Consider the following 19,878-nt stretch of genomic DNA (forward strand, 5'->3'; position numbering starts at 1 on the left):
TTCCACAAGGTGGAATACTGAGCAGAACCTAAAGGACTTGCTTGCATTCTCCCTGCATATTTTCACGTCAACAAATCTTCATCCTCTCCCTTAAAAAAAAAAGACTTTTAAATTGAAGTTAGCTCTATATTTAAATGGATGAATACAGAATAGTGCACTTATAAATGACTAATCTCTGCTTTGGCATCTACTCATATGACCTGTCATCTAATACAGTACATTCTCGCCCAAATTCTATTAACCCCAAATTTCATTTTCCGCACCAGAAACCCTGACACTTCCAGGGCAAAAGCAGTGTCAGACAGTAGAAGAGAACTGAGTGGCTCCACTTACTGAAATTGTGCATTACAAAAAAGCTAATGGCCAATATTATCATACTAATAGTAATAAATGCACACTCACTCACTCTGAATAAAGACAGGTACAGGGATACCACAGAGATACCAAAAGTGTATTTTGAGGATAGCATTTACTGCGTTTTCATAAAAAATAACCTATAGGAACTTATACTATTGCTGACGACCTACAGCAGTGGTTCATAATCTATACATTTTGCATATGTATATCTGACACATCAAGTTCAGTTCATAAAAGAGATGATCTAAACCAGGTTATTAATAACCACTGACATACAGTATGAAAAATATGAGTTTTACAATTTCACCAGTTTTTTATACATTATAGTCTTGATGAGGTCAATCCATATGGTACAAATTTAACAAATTCTCCACATTATCTTCTACAGTGTTCACCTGACAATAAAGTCCATCAATTTATCTTCCCTCAAAAATGTCTTTTACAAAGCATGCATCCTTTCAATTTCAAGTGTTGGACACAACAGGGTATGGAAACGCATAACACTCGGATTCGTCTCATGTCCGGTAAAAGGTGTTTTATATTTGGAACAATGCATCAGAAAAACCATGCTCTGTTCTCGGAAGGGGGCTCCAAAGGTCTTGCTTGTCTTCAGTTCTTTGCCTCAGGCAAGGAGAGAGTAGGGGATATAAATCTTGCGAACACACTCTCAGTCGCTGTGCCTTTGAAGAACCTGATCCAAAAGTTTCTGTGGAAAAAAGAAAAGGAAACTTTAAACTAAAGAACAACCAGCTAAGCAACCTCCTTGTCAGACCATATGTCTGCTCAGGTCAAGTGTGTAAAGATAATGTGTCATCTACAGATTACCCAGAAATCTCTTTGCCAGTCCCCCGGGGTGACCATCTCTCCTGAGTGCAATGACAACCTGCTATCTGTCCTCAAACCACATCATGTTATCATGTATTTTTCCCGGTAGGAAGCATTCATTTTATTTTCTGCATGGGTCCCTGGCTACAGAAGCTTTGGTTTTGGGTTCAGTGAGTGCATAACTTGCACGTTCTAGTAGTGATAAAAATGATTTTGTTTTAGTTTTAATGTTTTGTTTGATAAGCAAATTTGATCTTTAATAATAGATTGGTGATATATTGTGCACACACCTTTATTTTGTTTCATTTTAGTTTCAGCAAACAGTCTTTGTCATATACAAAAACGTTAGATATACTACACTGAAGTGCAGTTATATTTTGTCTTTACTGAGGAAAAAGTTTGTCCAAAAATGACATTGCAAAGTTTTACACACCCACACATAGCCAAGTTATTCTTCAGGCGACAAACCAAGACTGAATCCATCCGTCTTTATGATTGATATTAAGTATATAATGCACAAAAAGAAATGTACTCCCTTAAGTGCTATTAGGAGTAAAGTTAAACTTTAGTAATGCAAAAAAGTTTGTTTGCTAGGTTTAGATATTTTTGCCTAAAGTTTTTGCATAATTTTAATTATAAAAAATATTTTTGCATAATTTTCCTTTGATAAAATGTTTCAGTAAAGCTGCTAGCAATAATACACATACAGTATAAAAAATAAACTGAACTGAACTCTTTTGGCTGTCACATTTTGTGAATAGGTCTCTCTCTCTCTCTCTCTCTCTCTCTCTCTCTCTCTCTCAGCATTGCCTGCTTCACCTGCCTCTCTCTATCTTTGGTCTGACTTATCAGTCATTCATCACTGTTACACAGGGAGCTTTACTGGAGACTTTGTGGGAAACAGCGAGCCAGACATCTCATATAAACTATCAGCCTCACAAGATCTGACACCCATTAAAACAACACACATAGACAACATATCTCTAGTTACAATGGGACTCAAAAGCTCTTGTTTTAGACCACCAGGGAACAGCCTGTCAGTAAAGACATCCCGAATACCTACGAAGCTGTCCTTTTCTTGAATTCAAGTCTTTAAACATCAAAACGTGAAAATTAATGTTGACACAACACTCCTGTGTGCCACGAGCATCCCAGAAGTATCAAAGCCACGTCTGTTACTGTGAAGAACAAAGGGAATTCATGAATAAATCACTGTGATGAGTAGAATTTATCTAGATATCAAAAAGTGGTTTTATATGCAGGACTCATATGAAGAATTGTGCTGCCCTCTGCAGGAAGAAGAAGAAAGTGCAGTCCAATGTGCTTTCATGTAGCAGATGTAATGACTTAAAGGCAGGGTGCATGATATTTGAAAAACACTTTGGAAAAGGGAGTCAGGTCGAGTACCAAAACACACTTGTAGCCAATCAGCAGTAAAGGGCGTGTCTACTAACAGACATCGTTGCCTGGGGTTGCGTATAAGTGGGGCGGGTCTATCAAAAGAAGGTCCAGATTCTATCAGGTACACTGTAAAAAATACTTTGCTGCCTTAAAATTTTTTGTTGAATCAACTCGGATTCACAAGTCATATCAACTTACTATTATTTATCTTGACTAGAGATGAGTTGTGACTTTTTTCAACTATATTTTATAAGTTGTGACAACTCATCTGTGTTGACACGACTTGTAAATCCGAGTTGATTCAGCAGGAAATTTTGGGGCAGCAAAGTATTTTTTACAGTGTAGGGGTGTGTTTGTTTAGGTGATTTCAAATGTCAACATTAGCTTTTAGAGATCATGCACCCCGCCTTTAAAGATGTAAACATATAATTAGTAAGATAAAGTGGATTATAATACAAAAAAACTACCCCAAAAATATCTATGATGCGGTGGCTTTCACGTTTAGCCTTTTTGCATGATGCAGACCTAATAGCTTTTTGCTAAGGCATTTCTTCAAAAATATTTTGCATAGCCCCTCACACATAGGTCTATTTTCTCCAGAAATGTTACATGGGTGACTAAATCAGTGGTTCCCAAACTTTTTCAGCGTGCGGCCCCCCTTGTGTATGGTGCATTCCTTCGCGGCCCCCCAAAGAAAATCTAAACTCAACATTTTACTAAAACACATATTAAATTATACAAAAAAGTAGTGCTTTTGGTTAGTAGCCTTATTTTCTGTTCAATTACACAGAATTCATGATAAATTAATGTATTTTAAAAAATGTCATAAAACTGGGCCCCCCCTGGCACCATCTCGCGGCCCCCCTGGGGGCCCCGCCCCCCAGTTTGAAAACCCCTGGACTAAATAACCACTACAGCACTTTTCTAAATAACTCAAGAAAATAAAGGTTTTGCAAAAAAAAGTGCTAAGTGGATTTCTGCCTGCTTCTTTCCCACAAAAATATTTATTTGTGAATAAAAAAAATGTAGCTTGAATAATAAAGCATTCATTTATAATTACTAGAATCATACAGACGTTCTTATAAAATATGTAATAGATTATGGAATGCCATAAGCAACATTTAACAAAGTTGTGTCCCAAACTACATTTTGTTATATACAAAATGTGTTAATTCATCAATATTCAATTTGTTTTTATTATAAGGGATTTCCTTACGGGCGTCTCTGGACCCAATGTGCTGTCATCAAGAACTTATAAATATTTAATAGCTTCTAATGTGGGAAATTTTGTTGAGATTTAAACCCAGATACCATCTCAAACTTAAAAAAACTTTTTTTTGCAAAACTACCAAGTTGCTTTTTTTCTTTTGGTCAAGTCTTACAGTATCTCGCCCCGGGCAAGTGCGTCAGCACTGCTACCAGTGCTTCCTAAAAAAATAAAATCAGGTGCATGATGTTTCTACGTAATGGCTCTGTCTCATATGATCTTCTGTTTTGGGCAGACTCTCAGCATGAATCCACCCTGTGAGCCTCGATATCGCTTGACACCTCAGCATGAAGGAGAAAAGTTCACCAAGGTGAGATCAGGCAGTCTGGCACCACACAGCACCTGCTGTTTGTAACCAGGGGGAAGGTTTTCTCAGACCAGCACACGTTTTATCTCCGCTGGTACATTTGGGTTGACAGTTCTGGCAGAACGCATTACGAGAGAAAAGCCTCAGGTGTGTTTGTACTTGCGGGGGTCATTAAAGGTCACTCTAGAGGTCATTTAGAGATGGCAACTGGTGAGTCACGGACAGAAAATGAAAGTGGGTCTGTTCTGGTATGGTCACAGAAAAGTAAGGAAAAGAGTGTTTAATAATTTTTCTTTTTCTATTTAGTCTACACAAGGTGCTCTAAAAGGTGCATTACAGCGATGCCATAGAAGAAATATTTTTGGTTCCTCAAAGCACCATTCAGCAGTGTCGGCTGGTGACTGCTCTTCGGAGGGGCACAAATTCTAAATATTTGTTAGTTAGAGTGTTGTGCGTTTCTCATGTTTTCAAAAGATGTGTTTGTTGCGTCATGTGAACCATGTGCATTACGTGTTTTGTCAAAATAAGTGCCCGCTGCACACACGTCAAAACCGTTTATGATAAAAGAAACGCTCACATTCACAAAATTAGTGCTGCCACTAACGACTAATTTTCTAACGACTAATCTTTCGACTAATTTTTCGAATAGTCGACTATTCTAAACGACTATTTAAAAAAAACTCAAGTGTTTGTTATTTCATTGTGTCCATTTTATTTTGAACCCACCAGTGTCATAAACAATATGAATAACTTAAATGTTACCAAATAAAAAATTACAATGTAAACAATATAAATAATAATAAAAACTTCCATTGCAAAGTAGATGCTTAATAGAAATATGAAATGTTTCACTTCTACTCTTTTATCTTATATTGCATTTTAACACAACTGAATGCTATTTTACATATTATCTGTTCTGTTGTAGCCTATAAAATAGTGACTAAACATGACCCATCACCTCGTTTTTTATCCAACCAGCTGTTCCTTTAACTGCTGCTAAAATCCTGATTTAGATATGCAAAAATCACCATACATTTACATTGTAGCTTTACTGCTGTTGCTCTTCTCATAATTGTTGTTGTGTTTTGAGCCATTTCTTGATTTTAAATGCGAGTGATATAGCGCAGACAATTCGGTGCAAATGCAGAAATATAAGAAAATACACTGTTGTTGTTACATAGACTACAGAACACGGCATACAGCATCATAGGGAGGGAGAAGCTCGCACACAGACTCACACTACTGCTAATCTTTCTTCAAGTCATGTTAACTCGATCAGTCGTCTTTGTCAGAGACATCTGTGAATGTTGACGTTTACGCAAAAAAGAAAGTACATTAAAAACACTGCCACCTTTTCACTGTCACGTAAGAGAGAGGCGCGCGCGGTCGAGGCGCTGCAAGCAACATGAGAGAGAGAGAGAGAGAGAGAGAGAGAGAGAGAGACGCGCTGAACATTCGCAACAATGAATTGAGCCGTTTAAAATAGTAAAATAAAAATGTAAATGGGAATCATGAAAAATCTATTTGTTGCGTCCAGTGTTGATTCCGTGGCGGAATCACGAGCAAACACTGATAGCCTTTAACATCCAAAGACAGAGTCATTGTACTTCTCAAAAGAGTTAATAAAACAGTACTGACTAGCTCGCCGTTTCATTAATAATCATATAACAGTTACTTACGTTGTCCTATTCTTTGTGGGTGTATCGTCAATAACTCCCGAGTGTTTTCGTTTGAGATGCTCGTGCATTGTCGTTGTGCTCCCGTGATAAGCCAGCGACGTTTGGCACGGTGTAACAGACCACTCTTTTATCACAACTTGGCTTAAAATACTTTCATACTTCGGAAGCTTTCGGACTCATAATTCCATAGACTCACCTGCCACCGCCAATTTTTCAAAATTAAAGCAGTGAAGGCAGGGGGAGAGGGAAGAAAGATGATAGCGTAGCAGATTAACCAGCAGGGCGCACACAGCGCACAGACTGGTGTGGAGGTGAATTACATTGAGCCATTTGAGACATGAGACAGAATTACAGTGGGCCGTTTGAGACGGAAAAAAATAAATATGCGACTCCTCGACTAAAAAAATTGCCGTCGACAAATTTTCATCGTCGATTACGTCGACTACGTCGACTATTCGCGGCAGCACTACACAAAATACACGCAAGACACTCTTAACAGTAAACTCTGATTACACATGAGATTATGCGAGTAGCTGGCAAACGCGAGCGTCTTTTTTTAATAAACCCTTTAGATGCGTTTGCAGCAGGCACCTATCTTGACAAAACACGTGATGCACATTCACTCGACATGCCAACACATATTTTGAAATGATGAACACACACATGATGGGCTACAAACAAAAAATGTTTGAGACAAAAATCATTAAGTATAATGATCACGTTCCATGAAAATATTTCGTAAATGTATTATTAGTAATATACGTGCATTATATTTATTATTAGTAATATGTGTTGCTAAGGACTTCAATTGGACAATAACTTTAAAGGTGATTTTCTTAATATTTAGATTTTTTGCACCCTCAGATTCCAGATTTTCAAATAATTCATCCAAATCTCGTCTAAATACTGTCCTGTCCTAACAAACCATACATCAAAGCTTATTCATTCAGCTTTCAGATGATGTATAAATCTCAATAAAAAAAATATTGACCTTGCTTTATGACTGGTTTTGTGGTTCAGAGTCACATTTATATTTAAAAGTGTAAGTCATATTTATATTTTTGCATATTGCCTACAGTATATGTTTTGATAATAACGATAATACATTTTTAGTAATTTAATCAGGGTCGCAGTTTGCGGTCCAAAGTAAAATCTGAAGCAAAACCATTTAAAGGGGACATGTCACAAGACTTTTTTAAGATGTAAAATAAATCTTTGGTGTCCCCAGAGTACACATGTGAAGTTTTAGCTCAAAATACCATATAGATAATTTATTATAACTTTAAAATTGACACTTTGTAGTAGGGCTGGGATAAACGATTATTTTTTAAACGATTAATCTAGCGATTCTTTTTTCGTTGCATCGATTAGTCTAACGATTCATTTTATCAGTACGATTCGACTTCGATTCTTGATTATCTCCCCATTAATTAACTAATAGCAATTTATACATGTTGATTTACATATCTGAATGTAGACATTCCTCTTAAAACTTAAAAACTGGAAAATAATGCATTCTTAGTCAGAGATAGCATTCAATAAAGCGTTTGCAGTGCACACTATGCAGTTTAATAACAGTATAAAAATCTCAAGTTCACATTACTTTATTTTACATGCATTTATGAGCAAAACCTCTTCAATGTGCCTTTTGATGGTCTGTGTAATTTTTATAACTTGATTTGTTTAATCCAAATTGTTTTCGTGCTGTTCCATGTAATGACAGATATAAATACAATTATAGACTTAAGAAGCACATAGATTTTTAAATCTCTTTCTCTTAAGTTTGTTAAGATAGAAGAGGAAGCAGTTAGTGCTGGACAGAAAGTGAATGAAAGCAGTCTTCTGGCAACAGTGTGTTTTTACAGATTTCTTTGCTTTCTGTTAAATTGCTCAAAGTCATGACTGTTTAAAACACACTTGGCATCACATTTATGATTTTATGGTAAAATTACACTTTTTCGCGTCAATCCATGAGCATTTAAACCATAAAAAAAGCACTTTCCCTTTAATTGAGCGTGAGCAGCGCAGCAGAACTGACGCAGAAACGATCGCAGCACAGCTGCTACAGCGCCGCGAGCTCGCGCTGCTCATGCGGCGGGGTGCATGCTTGTTAATATGGGCGCTGAAAAAAAAACACTCGCAGCTTATGCACTGCTCACACTTGCTGTGTGAAACCGGCGTGGACTGGAGCCACTTGCTTTGCTACTACTCTACGGTGCCGCCTTTTTGGGTCTGACGAATCGACGCGCATATTTTGCGTCTACGTATTTTTTGCATCGTGTGTCCTTTAAAATGCAAATGAGATAATGAAATTCAAACACTGATCACAATGATGGTGGTTTCTTGGAATTGAAACTCAATTGTGCTGTGAATTATGTTCTCTCTTTCTCTCTGCACTAAATGGCAATGCTGTGGTTGGATAGTGCAGCTTAAGGGGCGGTATTAATGTAATAAGATCTCCTTATGACATCATAAGGGGAGCCAAATTTCAATGACCTAATTTTTCATGTTCTTGGAGAGAATGGTTTACCAAAACTAAGTTACTGGGTTGATCTTTTTCACATTTTTAGGTTGATAGAAGCACTGGGAACCCAATTATAGCACTTAAACATGGAAAAAGTCAGGTGGCCCCTTTAAGTACCACTTACTTCAGTAACAGAAACACATCAGCACAAATCAAAACTGTAATTAAAACTCACATTAAAACTATATTTCTGTGATCAAATCAGGCACTTGAAATAAATTTTAATTTCGGTTATACCCTCAAGGTAAAAAGCCCCTATCGTTTTTGAGCGCTTCAGCTGAAGAGAACCGAGTCTTTCTAAAGTTTCAATCTGTTCTGCACCAGCTGCCTTTTCAATGTTCACCCAAGTATTTCAGTACTTCACTTTTAATGGCCTCTACAATCGCTGGACAATCAACAGCTGTGCCCTTTACCGAGTTTAATCAAGCTTACAGGACAAAAGGGTTTCCAGCTGCAACCTTATCCTCCTACATGCCCTGTAATGCAAAACTGGCCAAATTTGGATTTGATCAAACTGTCTCTGGACATTGCACGAAACTAACTAGTCTGTCAGCAATGGAACACACACGTTTTGATTAAACCACAATGGTGGATATGCTGCAACCTGTTGCATTGCCGGCTTATTCACATTCAATAAACAGAAAGCAAAAAATCTACACATTTGCATAAAAATAGGCCTACTTCTATTGTCATGACTATATTGTACAGTAACTTGCTTTATACACTTGTCAGTGTTCCTGTAGCTCAATTCATAGAGCATTGCACTAGCTGTGCAAGACATAGGTTCAATTCCCAGAGAACACACACATATTGATAAAATGTACTGTTTATTCTGTTTACTTTGTGTAAATGTTTAATTATAAAACGGCTCGTTCTGGTTCTTCATTCTGATTGGTTGAAACGTGTTCTAAGCCGTGATAAAATACCCCGGTAACCCCACGGTTCAGACAGCTTTACAGAAGTATCACTGACTGCACCAATGTTGCTACATACTTATGAAAATAAACACCACAGTCTTTAATCATTTTTAAATTTTTCTACATTTGCACAATTATGGCGATATCCAGATAAATGTCAATAAATATTGTTGAGTCATTTCGTCAATAAAGAGAAAACGTTCTCTGAGTTGTTTTTGTCTTAAATTGATATTTCCGCTATTATCCACTAGATGGCAATCTTGCCCAACTTAAACACAGACGCATTCACTTGACACAACAGCGTTGTGGTGGATTTAGCGTGACGACGTGTTTGATGGCTTTGAATCTGATCTCTTACAAAAGTTCTTCACAAAAATAGGATTATCTCCGAAAATTTGAGAGGTGATAACTGATAAGAGAACAAATGAAGGTAGGGTGAAACGGTTTTGTTTGTTGTTGTTTGAAAGCGGATGGTCTGTTTTTTCATTTGATATTTTATGTTTATTAAGCATGCTTCCAAGCATATTTGATCATCACTTCAACAGTTGCACGATATACATGTTAATGTATAAATTAAATTAGATGAATGTTGATTTATAAAATAAACACCACATCATTGTGTCTTTGCTGCGTCTGTGTTGGTTGTGAACTGCGCTCTGTTGCAGCCACACTTGATTCTGAGGAACTACTTCGTTTGGCGGAAGACTAATATTTGTACTAATATAATTACAACTTATTTGTGTTTTATTTTATGAAATCCTGCTATGTATATGACTCCGCTTCGCATCATGCCTAACAACGCCCCTTAGCTGTTATAAAATGCACTGGTAACCCACTGCTTCTTGGGGCTTATTGCTTTAATTTGACCTTTTTGAAGACCTCCACCCTCAGTCTGTTGGTTTGGGACATCTGTCTCTTCTTCTCATCTTCCTTCTTCTTGGTCACTTCAGGTAGTTTTTTATAGATCCTGAAAGCACAGATCGAACATCAAGTCACATGTTTTTCACACAAAGAATGAACTGCTATGTGTCATTTTTATCTGTTATATTTCATCTGATCTGGATTTTTATTCCAGTAGAAAGATATCGTAAAACACTGTCTTTATCAAATGGGGGTCATATTGTGTTTCTGTGCTGATAAGCGGAGCTGTCTTATCCGGATCATGTGCAATATTTTGTGCATGTGTGTGTATGTGAAAACTAACCGTCTGGATCTCCATTGCATCTCTTTGCCTGAGATGGCTCTGTCCCTGGGTTTGAAAAGGTTATCTACAAAAAACATATAGCAGAAGAAGAATAACGAATGGAAAGGTCATTACAAAGCTTTATATCTAATTTCGTCTTTTTTCTTCAGTTGCATTTTTTTTAAAGATCAGCACATTCATGATTTGCTTTATATCTTTAAATTCTGAAACATCCTTCTAACTGATGTATTTAAAACTTTATAAATTAATACACTTGCATTAATAAGAACATTTTTTTTTAAATAGCATCCCTATTGTGAAATCTCAATTGGCCAATAGGGGGCATAAGTCAGCTGCACTGACACCAGAATAGCTCATTTACTTTTTAAGATGCATCGTTCATCCTCATCAGACCTGAAATGAAATATGCAGAGATCTTGACTGTATCTGTTAGCTTTCTGTATGTCTGTCCCACCTCAAGTTTTGTTCTGATATTCCTGAAGTTTTAATGCACCAAATGTTTCACTGCAGCACTCTGGTATGTATTAGACACTTTACTCTCTCTCTCTCTGTGACTGCATCAATAATGTACCTTGCTGCAGTGTGTTTGCCCTGAAACTGTGTGGTTGCTTTACAACAATCCCAAGACAATGACTCTGTATCTATCGTAAACATGCATTTTGCAGCTATTTGTCGCATTGTCGCATTCGTGGTTCATTGTTAGTTCTGGGTACCTGATTTGGGTACCAATAGCCTATAGTTGCTGCAATACTGTGACTGCATTGCTGCAGAAGCAGATCTGTACTACATACTTCAACTGCAAGTATCTTACCACTAAGTGGGTGTGGCTTGGTGCAGTTGGGCCTAAAGTTAGCCGTCTCCACGACCATTGAAAATTCTGATGTTTGTAAGCTCTGCCTCTGTCTGGCCCTCTGTTCCAACCGCCGCAACCGATTCTGAGATCGAGAGATAAAATCTGGACGAAACAGCTCAAGAGCCTCCTACAGTACATTCATTCAGATATAAACACAAGGTTTGTGTTTTATCACAATAGTGGCAAAAGGACATAATGTGCAGACATGCATCAGTAAGACCCAAGACAGTGGTTCTCACCTGGATTTGGTTTTTGGAACCAAAAAAATAAATTGAAATGCAAAATCGAAAAACTAAAACTTGTTAAAGGTGCCAAAGAATGCATTAAAATAATATCTTAATTTGTTCTCTGGTATCTACATGTGGATTTATTAAGTGCAAAAATTATCCAGAGACGTGTCCATTTACAACCATAGGATTTGCCCTTAGAATGAAATGGTCTATTAATAACTTATTTGAAAGGGTCATGAATAATAATGTTGAGCTCTGCTCTGATTGGCTGTTTCACAGAGCAGTTCAGTTCAGTAGCTCTGTGTGTGTGCAAACAGACCTTATGTTTGAGCCTGTATAAGACGAAAATATGGAATTTGAGGAATAATGAATTGTTTAGAGATTGTTAATGGATGTTTCTGAGTGGTAAGTTTTTTTTTTTTAAGTATGGACCTGCAAAACGTAACTGTATATAATAGTAGAACTTCAGTCTAAACGCTAACATATAGCATTAACTAGGATATAAAACTAAGTTGGCAGTCACAGCTTTGTAGCATTGTAACAACATTGTAATTAATTGAATGTGTAATTTAATTTTGGAAACAACCTGATCTCACAAATTTCCGTGAATTATTTTGCTCAGTTTTGCGTGACATTGTCACGTATTTCCACCATTTTACGTACCCCTGCCACGACAGTTACACGTATTGGTTACTCAACTGTTTTTCCTATTTTTAAACAATTGTCACTTCGGTTTGGGGTTAGATTTGCTGTTTGCGTTAGGATGTCACTTAAAGTATTGGTTTATACTATTTTTTCGTTTGCTTTTTAAACCATTGTCACCTGACGTTAAGGTTAGAGTTGGGTTTGGGTAAGGATGGCATTCTATGTAACAGAAAGTTGTTCTAACCCCAAACCGAAGCGACAATTGTAAGAAAATAGGAAAAACAGTTGAGTAACCAATACGTGAAACTGTCACGGAAAAGAAAGTCGTGGCAGGGGGACGTAAAATGGTGGAAATACGTGACAATGTATTCAAAAACTGAGCAAAATAATGCGTGACTATTTCACATATTTTGTAAGATCAGGCTGGGAACGTACATCTCGACTGTAACCTCTCAGTTGGTGTTATCTTGAGATTGGCCTGTTTTCCAGCGGTCTTTTGCATGCACAATGTTTACATTAAAAGGAGGAAACAATCGCGTTTGAGGATCACAATATGTCAGCATACGACAAAAAATATATTTCAACATATACAAAAAACAGCCAAAAAATATATTTGCTAAAATTTGTTTAAAAAAAACATATTTTTCATTGATATGTTTTTTGGCCATTTTTTTATATTTTGAAATATATTTTAAAATACATTTGAAGAGTTTCGTTGCAAAACGAGATAACCACCGTTTTTTTAATTGTTCAGAAATCTCGTTTTTTGGTTGTGCATTCCAATTAATTTCAATACAACTGCATTTGGTTTGTTTTGATTTAAACCTTCATAACTTAAAAAATACAGCTAAGTAGCACCATAATACAAAATAATAACATGATAACATAATAATAAACATGTTTTGACAAAAATGTTAAAAAATGGATTTATCTCGTTTTGCAACAACTCTTCATTTTGAAATATATGTGGATATATGAAGTTTAAAACTAAATATATTTCCAAATGCAAGAATATATTCAATTGAGCATAACATTCTACGAAATTTATTTAGCATATATTTAAAATATATTTTTGGCCAGAGAAATGTATTTTTTGCAGTGTGGGATGTCTTATTGATCATCAATGCCTTTACAGTTTTCCATTCTACGCCGGCACTTTAACAACGGAACATTGACAATTATATTATATTCAATAAATACATTTGACATTTTATTTCAATAACCAATACTTCACTACCCAAAAAATGCAGTAATTCTGTTTTGCATTTATAAATGTAAAAATGTTAACTAATTGAAGTTTGCACCTTTACATTGCATTATTTATAGTACTGAGGAGGATGAGGGGGCGTTTCATTTGTCCATATTGGCCTCTGCCTATTTTGCCAGGTTTCTGTTAGAAAGTGATTGATGAAATCGACCCAAAATAAAGCCTTTAACATTAACAACGAGAGATCGGAAGCCATTTCTCCTCCTTTTCAACAGATTATAAGCCTATTTATTTTATAACTACACAATTATATGGTTAGTTGCATTTTGTTATTTGCATTTATCATTGTTTATTCCCTTGCGCAACATAGCTGTGTCCCATTTCTAGGTTGTGAACCGCCAGCTGAGAACCACTGTCTTACAGATGATTAATGTTATAATAATCTTTACTATTAAGGGCTATATGGTTATTGAGAATATAAAAGCATACCCTTAAGCTAAGTGACTGAGGTTTAGTGTTGTACTGGTCAGGCCTGGACGCACAGGTGCAATTAATCAGATGAGGAGAGACCGACCACTCAATACCTCTCCTGATTTTCTCAGCAGTGTGGGAAACAGTTCGGACCTCACGAGGGACCCTTACACGCACCTGAGGGACCCCTGTACAGATGAATAATGACACTGACTGCATTAGCATGCACACTTGCTGTTACACACTTTGGGGCGGTTTCCCGGACAGGGTTTAGATTAATTCGGCCTTAGTTATATTAGGACATTTAAAGGTGGGGTGCATGATTTTTGAGAAACACTTTGGAAAAGGGAGTCGGGCTGAGTACCAAAACACACTTGTAGCCAATCAGCAGTAAGGGGCGTGTCTACTAACCAACATCGTTGCCTGGGTTGCGTATGTGTGGGGCGGGTCTATCAAAAGGTCCAGATTCTAATGGGGTAGCGGCGTGTTTGTTTAGGTGATTTCAAATGTCAACATTGGCTTTCAGAGATCATACACCCTGCCTTTAAGTAGTTTTTATGATCAAACCTTACAAAAAATAATACTGGTATGCATCTTGAGACAAAACAATGGCTCTGATATACTGTACATTTAGATATGTCAGTACATCGTGTCTTTAAATTGAGGCAGCTCAAACATCCACTTTAGTCTGGAACTAGCATAAACCTTGTCCAGGAAATCGCCCCTTTAAAGGGGACATTTTACAAGGGTTTTTTAAGATGTCAAATAAATCTTTGGTGTCCCCAGGGTACGTATGTGAAGTTCTAGCTCAAAATACCATATAGATAATTTATTATAGCTTGTTAAAAAAATGTTGCCACAATATTGCCGTTTTTGGGTGTGTCCTTTTAAATGCAAATGAGTTGATCTCTGCACTAAATGGCAGTGCGTTGTTAGATTAGGGGGTGGTATTATCCCCTTCTGACATCACAAGGGAAGCCAAATTTCAATGACCTATTTTTTCACATTCTTGCAGAGGATGGTTTACCAAAACTAAGTTACTGCATTGATCTTTTTCACATTTTCTAGGTTGATCTTTTTACACATGAAAGGTCAAATTTTCATGATATGTCCCCTTTAACCTTAAAACACTATGAAATACATAGAAAATGACACTGAATATGCATTTAACTGTAACAAGTTGATCAAGATTGAGAGTTGGGTTGGTCTGGATGCTAGGCTATGGATGTTCATCATGCCGTTGAAGAAAAGTTTATTTTAATGCTGACTAAGTCTTACAGTATACTTACAAATTTGTTTGCTTAAAGTCTTTGCTTCTGGAGACTGTAAGTCAGGATCAGTTGCTGTATTTCTGTGTCTAAGATCTTCCACACTGCCAGCAGACGAAATAGTTTTGAATATTGCAGGGGACTCCACCATCTTACTTAAAACAGGCGCTAAAATCAAAGCAAGTTATTCCTTAGAAAAATACACTTCACTAAATCACGACACAGTCAGTGTGAGAGAGAAAGAGAGATGGTAAAGAGACACACATAAACACAGGGCATTGCAAAGGATAGGTACAGTATCTAAATCAGACTCGTGCATAAGAGCCCTCTGGGTCCTCACTGGAGTGGTACCTGGTATTAGTTTACTAGCGGCCAGTCATGCAGCTGTGCCATCACATGGCTCATATAACACATGCAGATCAGTGTACTGCAGATGAGAGGATGATATTCTGCGACTCGTCACGGGGAAATTTGTTTAGCTGTGGATGTGCACTGAGAGACAGAATAGGGGAGCGAGAAACTGATAGACTTTAGGTGCAAGGTAATGTGGAGTCAATGATGCATCATCTCAGATATAAGAAGATTGAAACTCGTCCTATTTTCTTTATAATAGGTCTTTCTCGCTCTCCTGCTCTCTCTCTCTCTCTTCCTTTTTTAAAAATCTATGTCCATTAGATTGTGCGTCTTGTGTTTTAGAAGTCTGATCTTAAGCGGTGTGCACAAGGACAGATTTTGGTCATACAAGCCCTCCAGTCACACCACAAACTGTTTTCGCCAGGGGGTAAAACAGTCAAAAATAGTGAGTACTCTATGTTGCAATTAAATTAATTGTTTTGCAGTTGTGCCCTAAAATTTCCGAATGTTGACTTAAAGGGATAGTCCACCCAAAAATTTTAATTATGTCATCATTTACTCACCCTTATGTTGTTACAAACCTGTATTAATTTATTTTTTCTGCTGAACACAAAGGAAGATATTTTGAGCAATGTTTGTAACCAAACCATTTTTTTGAGCACCATTGACTTCCATAGTAGTATTTTTCCTACTATGGAAGTCAATGGTGCTCTGTTTGTTGATTTATTACAAATATCTTCCTTTATGCATACAATAAACTACAGCTTTTTGTAATGATCAATCTTTATGTTATGCAAAAGTGACTTGCAAGGGCTGACAAAAAAATAATATGAAGAGTTTGGTTCCAAAGCGCGATAAATGCCATTTTTTTTTAAATAGTTACCGCCAAAATCAGTATTGTATCACGTCATTAAAGAAACACGCCCACATTTTGGGAATTTAACTTATTCACCATATCCCCCATAGTTAGATAAGTCCATACATACCTTTCTCATCTCCATGCGTGCTGTAACTCTGTCTGACGCAGCCCCCGCTAGCTTAGCTTAGCACAAAGACTGAAAGTGAATGGCTCTAGCTTGCAAACTGCTCCCAATAAGTGACAAAATAAAGCGAACATTTTCCTATTTATGTGTTGTGATTTGTGTGGTCACACCGTGTACAGGTGGCAAGGTCATGTGAGACACATCCATCTTTTGGCAGTGTACATACTGGGAACTGTATTCTCGGAGGGCGAAGCACTGCTACTTGGGCATTTTTTGATGAGTTGTGATTTGCACAACTCTGAGCGAACTCTCTGCTCCTCACCAGGGGGCTTCACGGGTGCTGCGAGCAAATCACTCCGCCCAGTACGGTAGCAGTGCTTTGCTTTGTCAATTATTGGGAGCAGTTTGCTAGCTGGAGCCATTCACTTGCAGTCTTTGTGCTAAGCTAAGCTAGCGGGGGCTGCGTCAGACCGAGTTACAGCACGCATGGAGATGAGAAAGGTATGTATGGACTTATCTAACTCTGGAGGATACGGTGAATAAGCTAAATTCACAAAATCTGGGCATGTTCTTTAAAAAAGGTAAATTCTTAATTTTAGGCAAAATCTAATATCTGCCGTGTTATTCTGTCATCTTTTCTCCCTTTTTTCCCAAAACACAATAAACATCACTCCTCTTTCTCTGCAGAATGCAATAAATCCGCTCCACAAATCACAGCGCACCATTCCACGCATTGGAAACAACAATGGCGGCGCGTTGAACACACACGGAATCCTAGCTTTCCTCATCTACTTTGTTCTTCGTGATCAGCAAACAAATACAAAATAAATGGCATTGCTAAACCTGTGGTGGTTTTCTGTGACGAGAAAGAAACGGAAGCCATCAAAATCTAATAATTTACATGAGAGGCACTCAGGCGAAGGAAAAATGCCGGCTGTTGCTTGTCTCATACGACAGCATCAAGCTTCTGTCATGCTTACACGTAGACACCGATCGGATCTTATGAAAAACATTCAATTATTTTATGCAAAGTCAACGAAAATCAAGCAGGACCAAAACATTTTACAGCTGATCGCTGTCAAAAAAGTTCAGCGATGACGTCCCAAGGATGACAGCAGCAATGACAGTGTTCTTAATATGACAAAGTGAGTGTTTTGATTAATGCCATTAATGTAAATGTTTTTAATCAGTGTATACCACTAGTCAACTAAATGAATATAAGATGGTAAAGATGAATGCACATTTATATATTGATTCAATAGATTTATAGCATTTTGGGGAAAAAAGTACAAAACTATAAAAAATGTAGTTATCAAAAATGTCAACAGGTAATCTATCTATTGTATGCAAACTCAGTGTGAAGAGATGCTAGTCGGTTTGATTTTGTTAAATGATGCGATAAAATCCATTTGAAATCCATTTCTAACTTTGGTGACTTAAGTGTCCATGTGCCTTTGAGGGCCACTGCATTTCAACATAACATCAACGCGTCAGTAATGCATTTAGAAGGAGCTGTCTGGAACAAAATAAAATTTCTCATTTACGAAACAACATTTTGCCAGAGGTTTCTAAGACGCATTCAAGCGCTGTTTGCCTATAAACACATTTGCAGTGTTTTGTTTTCCAGCATCAAGCCATATCAGACCTTTCAGCCCGAGGCCCCTAGCAGTTTAAGGGCCACGGGCCCTATTGCCTTATACCATAATCCATCCTTGGCTGTGCAAATAGAGAATACCAGATTGTACTAATGACACTGATCCTCTATTCTGCTTTTTTTAGCTTTTATTAAGAATCACTGTTAAAAATCTTAAATCCTACCTTGGAGCTAACTTCCCAATAACAGATTTCCTTCCCTTTGTAGATATCCAGTATAACAGTATATCATTCCAACTATGCCAGATTAAATTTCCTCTGCCATTTTGTGCCAATGGGCCTTTTTTATGCCAACATCTGATTGACCCACTTAGGCTGGCATGCCAATGTAATGTTCTACAAAAGTGAACTGTTCCAGTCTTTCTCGTTTTGAGCCTTTTTATACTCTTTTTGGACAGCTCATTCTCATTCTTTAAAGGATATTGAAGGGAGGCCGACTCATTAACAATGCATAAGCCACCAATCAGAAGGTGTCCGAGATGTAGAAATGAAACCGCAGAGGCTAAGATATCACGCAGTGTGTCCAGAATAGGCAAAGTAATGTAGCAGAAATGATATAGAATAAATGACAGTAAGAGAGAGAGAAAGGATGGAGAGCGAATTTGCATGATATTAAGGAGCAGGTAGGTGATATAGGTACCTGAATGCTTGCTGAATGCCTGTATGGCTCTTAGATTGCTCTGCGGAGGCCTTAAGACATCATTAGCCTTTCCATTCACTCTGAAGGAAGCAGAAGATGAGTGGCACCTTGTTCTGAATGTCAATGATGTTAAAGTGGAATACTGCGTGTTGGAGACAGAACTCGTGTTAGTCCTGAAGGCACTACTGGTGGGAGCATCCATCGGGTGCCGGGACAGCTTTTCTTTTCCATCAACGCCAATGCCTGATATGTCCCAGTCACTATAGGACCTTTTAGGTTGAATTATAATCCCAGATCCTTTAAGAGTCCGATTAGAGGCTCTTTTTCCGAGGGAAATGGAGAGAGTAGATCTATGCAAAGTCCCACTGTATTTTTGAGGCTGTCCAAGAGGGATTGAGAGGGATTTGTCCAAGTACAGAGTAGATCTGAACAGCTGGGATGGGTAAACATAAATGTGGGCGCAGGAGCGGAAGAGTCTATCAGAAGTCTTTGAGGATGACGAAGAGTCCGTCTGATTCACTGGCCATCCGCCTGGTGAAGCTTGGAAACGTATGATGTTATTAGTAGTGGATTGCTGTTCTGTGCATTCATTCACCGTAACCACTATTGCCCTGCGTTTAGGAGGAATCACAGTGACACAATCACTGGTTTTATTTTTACTGTGGGTCATGGCTAATGGGCGATGGCTACTAATTCTTGAGCTTGAGTAAGCCATTCGATCCCTGTTAGGTGACAAACTCCGGGCGGAAATGGTGATGGAAGAAAAACTGGAATGTAATGTGGGGGTGCTTAGGCAATTGAGTGCTTCAGGGACACTGCGTGCCCGGCTCAGGAATAAACCAGGTCTAGGTGTGACAGATTGTGATCTCCATGGTTCGTCATTATATAATGTAAAATTAGATAGAAAGGGAGATGTTCTCCTTTCTCTCGACGCAACCTCCCATCTAGATCTTGGATTCCTCCATGGTGCCGGGGCATTTTGCTGCAGGTACCAGTGATGCTCATTGTCCACTGCCTGTAAATGTGATCAGAGATTTAATTTCATAAAAAAATGCTTAAACTTTTCACTTAAAACATACAATACAAACAATAA

General features: G+C 37.7%; 1 protein-coding gene across 1 annotated transcript; it reads right to left on the reverse strand.

Moving 5' to 3' along the window:
* Positions 1–630: 630 nt before the first annotated feature.
* Positions 631–19,470, reverse strand: LOC129417976 ((E2-independent) E3 ubiquitin-conjugating enzyme FATS). The gene is made up of 7 exons (XM_055172882.2): positions 18,786–19,470; positions 15,177–15,323; positions 13,906–14,075; positions 11,293–11,461; positions 10,482–10,545; positions 10,145–10,244; positions 631–1,063 (listed from the first exon to the last, which is right to left on the reverse strand). Exons 1-7 carry the CDS (start codon positions 19,453–19,455, stop codon positions 1,025–1,027), a joined length of 1,359 nt encoding a protein of 452 aa, XP_055028857.2. The 5' UTR covers positions 19,456–19,470; the 3' UTR covers positions 631–1,024.
* Between the last annotated feature and the right edge of the window lie 408 nt (positions 19,471–19,878).

The sequence above is a fragment of the Misgurnus anguillicaudatus genome, chromosome 7, assembly GCF_027580225.2.
Source record: "Misgurnus anguillicaudatus chromosome 7, ASM2758022v2, whole genome shotgun sequence".
Taxonomy (NCBI): domain Eukaryota; kingdom Metazoa; phylum Chordata; class Actinopteri; order Cypriniformes; family Cobitidae; genus Misgurnus; species Misgurnus anguillicaudatus.

Excerpts from the sequence above, each read along its gene's own strand:
- LOC129417976 (XM_055172882.2), bottom strand. The coding sequence starts at position 19,455 with ATGACCCACAGTAAAAATAAAACCAGTGATTGTGTCACTGTGATTCCT. Across the intron at positions 15,324-18,785 it reads GGCATTCAGCAAGCATTCAG|CGCCTGTTTTAAGTAAGATG; the intron begins GTACCTATATCA and ends CTTTGATTTTAG. Across the intron at positions 11,462-13,905 it reads CTCAGTCACTTAGCTTAAGG|GAGGCTCTTGAGCTGTTTCG; the intron begins GTATGCTTTTAT and ends AATGTACTGTAG.